This window comes from Castanea sativa, chromosome 6, assembly GCF_040712315.1.
Source record: "Castanea sativa cultivar Marrone di Chiusa Pesio chromosome 6, ASM4071231v1".
Taxonomy (NCBI): Eukaryota; Viridiplantae; Streptophyta; class Magnoliopsida; order Fagales; family Fagaceae; genus Castanea; species Castanea sativa.
Genome location: NC_134018.1, coordinates 20,963,385 through 20,972,649, shown reverse-complemented (window position 1 = coordinate 20,972,649; position 9,265 = coordinate 20,963,385). Strand labels below are relative to the sequence as shown.

General features: G+C 37.1%; 1 protein-coding gene across 1 annotated transcript; it reads right to left on the bottom strand.

The window, feature by feature from the left end:
• Positions 1-1,562: 1,562 nt before the first annotated feature.
• On the bottom strand, positions 1,563-2,737 carry LOC142639628 (uncharacterized). The gene is made up of 2 exons (XM_075813778.1): positions 2,602-2,737; positions 1,563-2,368 (listed from the first exon to the last, which is right to left on the bottom strand). The coding sequence occupies exons 1-2, from the start codon at positions 2,735-2,737 to the stop codon at positions 1,563-1,565; spliced, it is 942 nt and encodes a 313-aa protein (XP_075669893.1).
• Positions 2,738-9,265: the final 6,528 nt, after the last annotated feature.

The window sequence follows — 9,265 nt, the reverse complement described above, 5'->3', positions numbered from 1 at the left end:
CACATAATATCCTGCATACTTGTCCCATGCATTTCTATCCAAGGAACACGTTCGTGCTCCTATTCGTAGATGCAACATTTCGCTCCATTTCATTCCTGGATCTATGACTCAGTTAAGTCCAATCCGACGCGTAGATTTCTTTTCCTTCTCATCATTTGATAAATACTTGCATATAGTTCCAATTAAAACTTAATAAAATAGAAACAACCTCGAAAGAAATAGAGTGAAAGGTATACAAATTGAATGGAAATATCCGTGTGTAGCCTACTTAATTATCTAACATAAACAGATAGAAATCGTTTAGTAAATACCTTGTGGATTTTGTTTGGAGTGTTCCCTCTAGTACTTAATTACCTTTTATTGTGAGTTCCAATTAGCTCAATTGATAAAGTCTCTGATAGTTGAATAAGAAATCTGGAGTTCAATCCTCGCCTACACCAAAAATTATTTAGTGTCTTGGTCTGATGATAAAGAGTTATCATCAAAAGCAGACGCTATAAGTCGAAACTCTCTAAAAAAAAATCACATTTTATCAAACAGCAAAAAATGGTTGTTACTCTCAATATAAAAGAGAGAACTCAAAGATGAGAATGAGAGATTGGATAACATTATAACTGGTTGATGATAATGGGAAATTTTAAATTGTTGGGTGTACGTTTAAAGTTGTATGCGCGAGAATTTTCAGGCCTTGTTTTTTTTTTTTTAATTTCAGTTTGAGAAAGAAACGTGAGGAGAGAAACTTATTGAAGGTATGAGTGTGATGCGTTTAAAAAAAAGGGGAATGTGAGTTGTTTTTATTTTATTTTTAAATAATAATAATAAAATGTAAAAAAGAAGGTAGGCACTTTTGAAGAGGTGGATTAGTGGAAAAGTGGTTGTAGGAAGTGTTTTACGTTGGAGTTAGAAATTTATTTTAACTGAATTGTCCCTAAGTTTTGTATCTACTTAAACCTAGAATTTAAGGGTATTTTTTTAACCATGAAAATGAGGATCCCAAATAAGGGAAGCCTCTTAAATAGTAGTATAAATAGATAAAAATGAAGGGAAAAAAAAAAAAAAAAGAAGGTAGGCACTATTGAAGGGGTGGGTTAGTAGGAGAGTGGTTGTAGGAAGTGTTCTATGTGGGAGTTAGAAATGTATTTTAATCTAGTTGTCTCTAAGTTTTGTCTCTACTTAAACATAAAGTTTATGGGTATTTTTTGAACCTTGAAAATGAGTATTTCAAACAGGAGAAGCCCATTAAATAATAATACAGATAAATAATAATAATAATAATAATAATAATAATAATAATAATCATAATAATAAAGGAAATCTTGGGGCATGGGTGGATAAGATGTCTATAACGTTTTAGGATAATATGATTTAGACTGTCTAAAACCATACTTCAAAATGGTGTTGGAGTACCACTACCTTGAAGCTTGCTTGAGCCCATATAAGGACTTGTTAAGCTTGCAAACCAACTTTCGCTTACTGTGAAAGCCCTGAGGAAGCTGCATGTAGACCTATTCATAGAGCTCACCATGAAGAAATGTATTATTCACATCAAGCTGAGTCAAGCTTTAACCTCTCACAGCAGAAATAGCAAGTAATGTCTTGACAGTAGCCATTTTTGCCACAAGAGAAAAGGTCTCTGTGAAATCAAGACCTTCTTGTTGAGTAAAGCCCTTAGCAACCAGCTTGGCTTTGTATCTCTCAACAGACCCATCTAATTTGTACTTCACTTTGCACACCCACTTGCAACAAATTGATTTCTTATTTGGAGATAAAGGAGTGAGGGTCCAAGTATGGTTAGCCTCCAAGGCAGCAATTTCAACATACATTGCCTCCTGCCACCTAGGGTCATTAACAGCCTCATGATAAAACTTGGGCTTAATAACATCGGTAATAAGGGAACAAAAATGGGCATTAGATGGGGATAATTTTGAGGAATCAAGATAATTGGATAAAGGATATTGTGTACTTGACTTGGTTGGGTAAAGGCAAAAGTTGTTGGCAGGATTAGAATGAGCAAACTTATCACAAGCATTGGAGCTGCACTTGTATGATTGCAAATAAGATGGAGGCTTAATAATCCTATGAGATCTCCTTATCAATGGATTTGATGTCACAGGTTCTACAAAATCAACAATGGAAAGAGATGCAGGTGCTACATCATCTGTAGAAGGAGTTGGAACAAAAGAAGTTGGAATTACAAGTGGAACAATAGCAACTGGAGGAATGGGATCAGCTACAAGAACAGTCTCAACTGGAGTAATAAGATTAGTGTTAGAAGGGGTGAAAGATGGAATAAGCTCAATGGCAAGAAAAGATGAAGATGGAACAAGATAAGAACCAACAGATGGAAAAACAAAAGGAAATAGAGAATCTGGGGGTGAAGCCACATGTGGGAAAAGATAAGGTTATGAGATATTTGAATAAGGAGAAAAAGAATAGGCTAAAGAAATGAAAGAAAAAATTGTTTCATGGAAAATCACATCCCTGGAAACAAATATTTTCTTGAAAACTAAATTAAGCAACTTGTAACCCTTAACACCAAAAGTAGAGGCAAAACAAGTGACTTGTTTTGCCTTTACTTTTGATCATAGGAAGGAAGCTTACGATATAGTTTCTCAAAAGGTGACTTGTTTTGCAAAATAGGTGAAGGCAACCTATTGATGATATGTACAACAGTAAGAACACAATCACCCCATAGATAGAGAGGTACATTAGACTGAAACTTAAGTGCTCTAGCCATGCTCAGAATATGTTCACGTTTTCTCTCTGTAATTGAGTTTTGTTGTGGAGTTGTAAAATAGGAGTGCTAACAAATAATACCATGAGCAGTAAAAAAATCTTTTAAGAAATATTCTTGAGCATTGTTAGTTCTAATGACCTTAATGTTTGTGTGAAACTATGTACATATCATTTTATAAAAGGAGATAAAAAAGGGTCTAGTTTCAAACTTAGTTTTCATGAGTCATACCCATGTTGATCTAGTGGCATCATCCACAATAGTAAGAAAATACCCCAAACCCTCTTAAGTAGGCTTAGCAAAGGAACCCCAAACATCATACCCAAGTTGTAATTTACAACTATTTTGTGCTGGCTTTAATTCCGTGCCAAATTTGATTGTAATTTCTTCAATCATTTCGTTGTATTTATGTGGGTTTTTAATTGTAAGAGATGAGTGTGAGAGAGTGTGAAGACTCAAGCTTAAAATGATGAAGAAGTGGATTTTGCGAGTGCCTCACGAGAAGCTATCCTACGAAAGAGCCACGTGTAGAGCATATGACTGGAAGGTGAAGAGTCATGCTAGCATGGAGGATTTCGCGAGTGTCTCGCCGGTAACGCCTTCCCACGAAATACTCGCGAAACATTCTGTTTGGCTAATTTTTCATGTTTTGTTTTACCAAGTCTTTACCCACACTATATATACCCTCATTACCCACATATTGTAAAAAGTACTTTTCAGAGAGAAAACCCTAGAAAATACACTTGAGAGTTAAAGATTGTTATACTTACAATCATCTACATATTTCCTTGTGGTTTTCTTCTACTCCTACTTCTCCATCTCTAAATCCATGAGAGGTTGATAGCCCAAACACTTACCACACCCAATCTGAGTGTCAAGTAAGATTCTGGTGCTATTGGGAAGTATTGTAAGGAGCCATTTATTGGCGGATGCAATCGGGCTGAATTGCAGGATCTAGGAAAGTTAGAGAAGATAAGGTTCCGAAAAGCCAGTTGGTAGCAAGAGCTTGGAGGGCTCAAGTACATTGGGTAGTCTAGGCTTGGAGGGTCTTTCGTTATTTGTGTACTCCAACTTATTCTCTAGTAGATCAATTTATCGCTTGAAGGGCAACAGAAAGGTTTTTCGCCGAGTTCTTCGGTTTCCTCTTCGATAACACATCTCGCTGTTATCTTATGTTTGCATCCTTCTTCCCTACTCTTCAGCTTATCTTTTATTATTGATATTGGATGAATATGGCTTAGGGTAGTTTTATCGATTGTTTGCACTCATTTACTCTTATTCCGCACTTAGTTTAAGTTAGAGTAAAATCAATCTAGCCGTAATTTTTATTGGGAGTTTAAACAAGATTTTGTGTTTTCACAAAAATTCGAGCTTTCAATTGGTATTAAAGCAGGTACAATTATCAGATTTCATTATCCTAGTATGATCCTAGACCCAAGTGAGATGGATAGATCCCAATCTCTTAATTCTCCTCCATTCTTTGATAGGAGTAATTATGCTTTTTGGAAAGTATGTATGCATGCTTTTCTTTGTGCTATTGATGAGATAGTATGGGATTCCATTGAGAATGGGTATGTAAGACCCACTACTGTCAAATTCGAATGGGATAAGGCTGCTCTTGCTTTGGCAAACGTCAATAGCAAAGCAGTTAACGATATTTTCTGTGGTGTTTCTACTGATAAGTTCCACAGGATTTCGCATGTGAAGACCACCAAGGAGGAGTGGACCATTCTTGAGAAAACCTACGAAGGTACCAAGAAGGTCAAGGACACCAAGCTTCAATGCTCACTACTCGGTTTGAAGAAGTAAAGATGAACAACGATGAGTTTGATTCCTTCTATGAGAGACTCAACGAGATAGTGATTGCCAAGCTCAATCTTAGGGAGAATATTGAAGAGGCTACGGTGGCAAGAAAGATTTTGAGATCCTTACCCGAAAGCTTCTAGCGCTAAGGTCACAACTATTGAGGAGAGTAAAGATTTGGATGAGATAAAGATTCAAGAACTCATTGGATCTCTCCAAACCTCTGAGCTTAGACTGTCTTCTCACAAGTCCAGCAAATCACTTGCTCTCAAAACTATAAATGAGAGAGTGGGTGATTCCTCCGATAAAGATGACGTAGAGAAGAAGGTGGCATTTCTTGCGAAGAACTTCCGAAAATTTCTCAAAATGAAGAACAATGGGAAGTCATTTGGCAAAGGAAAGTTCTCAGTCTCCAAGAATGACAAGAGGGAGTTCAAGAAGAAAGATGGGAAGGATTCTCCATCCACTCAAGGAATCGTGTACTATGAATGCAACGACCATGGACATCTCAAAAAGGAATGTCCAAACTATTTAAAAGGAAAGGGTAAAGCGTTTGCCACTACCCTTAGTGATTCCGAAAGATCAAATTCCGATGCGGAAAGAAAGTGTGATAGTGAGGGAAACTATTCAACCTTCATGGCAATCACCGTAGTTGACTCTAGTGATGAATTGAGCAACTTGGTTGATGAGCTTGGTGTGCATTCGAAAGGTTCGGAAGTTGAAGGTTCGAAAGATGAGGATGTGTGCCTCAACGAAGTTGAGAAGAATCTTCGAGAAGTGTATGATGTACTGCTAGAAGATTGTGGCAAATATGCCAAGGTTGCAAACAATGCCATCAAGAAGATGAAGAAAATTGAAAAAGAGCATAAGTGCACACTTATGCAAGTTAAGGAGGCAAAGTGTGAAGTTGAAAAGCTAAAGGGAGAATTGGCGGAAGCCTATTCAAAAATCAAGTTTCTTGAACTTGAAATTATTCAAGCAAATGTCAAAGTGGATCGTATTTCTACCAAGAAACTTGACAGCGTGCTTTCGTCTTAAAAATCTTCACATGACAAGACTGGTCTAGGTTATACCAATGAAGGAAGCTCAAGCAGCGAACCCAAGAAGGAAGTGACGTTTGTATCAGTCAAAACTATAGAGAAACCCAAAGTGGAGAAGCCCGAGATTGAGACCCTTGCTATTGCAAAGAGAACCATTGGTGCAAAACCAAAAGATAAAGGGAATTCATTACCCAAAAATCAAACGGGACCTCAAGTGAAGCATTTTTGTCATCATTGTGACTAAGAAAATTGCTTCAAGCTTCAGGCGCTCAAGGGGGTTGATTCTATGCGTGGCCAAGAAAATTCAAGAAGATTGCCAAAGGGAACACAAGCTAAAGAAGAAAATGAGGTTCAACTCATTGTAGACGTTGAAGAACATTTCATTATGCCTTGCTAGCTTCATCTCGAGGTTTGAAAGTTATGTCAGTCGTACCCCTCCATCTAAGGATCTCACGCAAAACACTCGTACAGTGTGGGTGAAGAATGGTACTCATGAATGATCACTCTCTATGCCCATGCATTAATACTTCCAATGTATTAAGGTTATAGGTTCATGCATCATGACATATGCAATCTTCTTGTGTCATTGTTCCCAGTTTGTAGCATGTTTATTTTCCAAGTTTTTGCTTGTTGTTTGTGTTCATCATACTTTGTTTGTTCTGTTTTTTAGTGTGTTAAAAATTTCAAAAACCCATAAAAAGTGAAAAATCTCAAAAGGTTTGATCGTTTATGTTGTGTTTATCACATATGAGTTTGGCCTAGTAACTCTGTACTCATGGCGTAGTACATTTACGAGCTTAGCTTGTTATATATGCACATTTTCTAAGTGTGAGCAACATCTAGAAATCTACGTTTTGATTGTTGTAAATAAATCTTCAAGCTTGTCATGAATTATTAGTCAATAGTGTTGTTTGATCTTGATTCATACGTAGACTTGAGCACATATATCTCCTCACATTTTCTTTTATGTTTTTGCTTATAGCTCAACCAATGTCAAATCTTGAAAAGAGATAATGAGCTACAAAAACCATTGTACATACTAGTATTTAACTAGGAAAAATGGAAAGCGACTTGTATTAAAATGTATGGTGCTAAAGCCAAAGGCTATTTTGTCAAAAATTCATCAAAAGTATATGGCATCGCTTCTCAAAAATTTGAGTTTTTTATGTTTGTCGGGGCCGAAAAGTTTTTCCTTCCGACAAATGAGATTTGTGTTGGGTTAGGGGCCTAAACCGAAACTCGACAATGGGCTCAAATAACAGCCCAAAGGCTATCGGCAAAGATCCAAAGAATTCACTTTATTTTATGCCTTGGGCTTAGGTTGAGTCTGACAAGGATGGCCCATAAACAATTTCTACCGCAGACACGTCAGCATGATTAAAAAGAATTCTGCAGAAAATAGCCCAGCAGTAAAATGTTTTTGAAGTAAAATATCACAGCGGTAAATTGTTCCAGTGGTAAGCTGTCCCAACGGTAAAATAAGACAGAACAAAATAAACCTCCAGCCGTTAGCTATTTCACAAATTAAGGAAAGTATCTACATTTTCAAACTCATCATCCATTGGCTCTGGAGAAGATTCTTCTAATACAATAATATGAGGGAAAAATTCTATAGTAACAGTTACATCATAACCTTCAGTAGTAAATGAGTAAATAAATATTATGGGGTCTATTATAACAAATAATGAGAAAAACTTAGTGTGAGATGAAGGGAGAGAGAGAGATTCCAACTAGTGCAGCAAGACCATTATAGGGCCAAGGTATGCTCATGAATATAGTATAAGTAGTGAGTAATGATGGACGTTTTAGGTAGTATGAGTAGTGAGGGAGATTGTTTAGTGAAGCTGCTGGGGCATTCTACTAGGGACGGGTAAAAGCTTATGAGTAGAGATGTGAGGGGTGTTTGTGAGCTATAGGCTGAAGAGCTTAGTTTCTAAGTTTGAAACTAAGAACTCAGAGACTCAAGATCTTACTAAGAGCCTTTTATAGAATCAAAGAGAAGAGAGGAGTATTTCAGAGAGTTCTTCCCTGTTTAGTGTCTCTTAGTCTGTGTTGGAGTGTTGATGGGGAGCTTCCATTTATAGTTGAGTTTTAGGGGGTGATTAGCAAATAATCTCTACTAAATTAGCCTTAATCTTTAGAAAATCCTTAGAAAATCGCTCCTGGGATTTGGACCAAGAGTGGCAAGCTCAGCTTTTAAAATGTTCTTGCCGTTTTGGGTAATAACAGCTAGAGTTCTGACTTGGTATTAAATTATGTTTTGTCCTTAGCTAATGGAATTAAGGCATATATTAGGCTAATGATCTTGGTTTTGCTGCTACTAGAATCAGAGCTCCCTAAGGCATCTATTTTTGCTGATTTCCATTATTTCTCATGTAACACAAAGCTGAAGTGACATGACATAAAGTTGGGAAGCTTCAGCCAACCATCTCCCCTTTCTTCTCCAACTCATTCGGTCAAAGGCTAAAGGCAGCCATAACCATACCATGAGAGCTCCTGCAACAACTTGAAAATAGCTCATTATCTTGCAAAAGACGTGTACTTTCTGGTTCATGGACCAAGCACATGAACCCAAATGTGAAAACTTAGGGAAATGTGGTTTGGAGGGCACCAAAGGGATCCCAGCAGAGTTCCCAGCATAGGACTCTTTTGGAAATGGTTAGGTCCATGATGAGTTACTCAACTTTACCAATTTCTTTTGGGGGTATGCCTTAGATCAGCAATGCATCTATTGAATTTAGTTCCATCAAAGTCTGTTCCCAAAACACCCATGGAATTGTGGAGTGGGCGTAAGCCTAGCATGAAATATCTCCACATTTGGGGTTGTCTAGCACATGTGTTAAAAGGGAAGCCTGATAAATTGGAACCAAAATCGGAAGTGTGTTTGCTTGTGGGTTATCCAAAAGAAATTAGGGGTTATTTATTCTATAGTGGTAAGGATAACAAAATTTTTGTTAGTACAAATGCTAAATTTTTTGAAAAATGACTATATGAATAATTTTACTCCTAGAAGTAGAGTTGTATTGGCTGAAATGAATGAGACTGTAAATAAACAACCATTGGATGAAACTAGGGATGATGTGGTTGTATTGGATACACCACAAGATACTACTCATGATATGTCTAGTACTCAGGTGCCTCGTCGTAGTAGGAGAATTGTTCGGCCTCCTATAAGATTCATAGGTTTGGGAGAAACCTATGAAGCTATCTCAGAAGAGGCTGAATCGGATCCTTACACTTATGATGAAGCAATAAATGATATAGATGCACATCATTGGGTTCAAGCTATGAAATCAGAATTAGATTCTATGTATTCCAACCAAGTTTGGGATTTTGTAGAGGCGCCTAATGGCATTAAACATGTTGGTTGCAAATGGGTTTACAAGAGGAAAGAGGGATAGATGGAAAGGTTGAAACCTTCAAAGCAAGACTAGTGGCGAAAGAGTATACACAAAAAGAAGAAATCTACATGATGCAACCGGAAGGTTTCATAGCAAAGAACCAAGAGCATAGGTATGCAAGTTGAAAAGGTGTATTTATGTTGATGATATGCAAGAGACATTAAGACAAAGTAGTAATGTTCCTAGTGCTTTATGTTGATGATATTCTACTCATTGGAAATGATGTAGGGGTAATGTCATCAGTAAAGGTTTGGTTGTCTAGCCAATTTGATATGAAGGACCTGGGC

Bases quoted from the DNA above. Each gene is read 5' to 3' on its own strand.
- LOC142639628 (XM_075813778.1), bottom strand. From the start codon at position 2,737: ATGGCTAGAGCACTTAAGTTTCAGTCTAATGTACCTCTCTATCTATGG. The intron at 2,369-2,601 runs GTAAGCTTCCTT...CTTCACCCCCAG, and splicing joins ACCTTTTGAGAAACTATATC to ATTCTCTATTTCCTTTTGTT.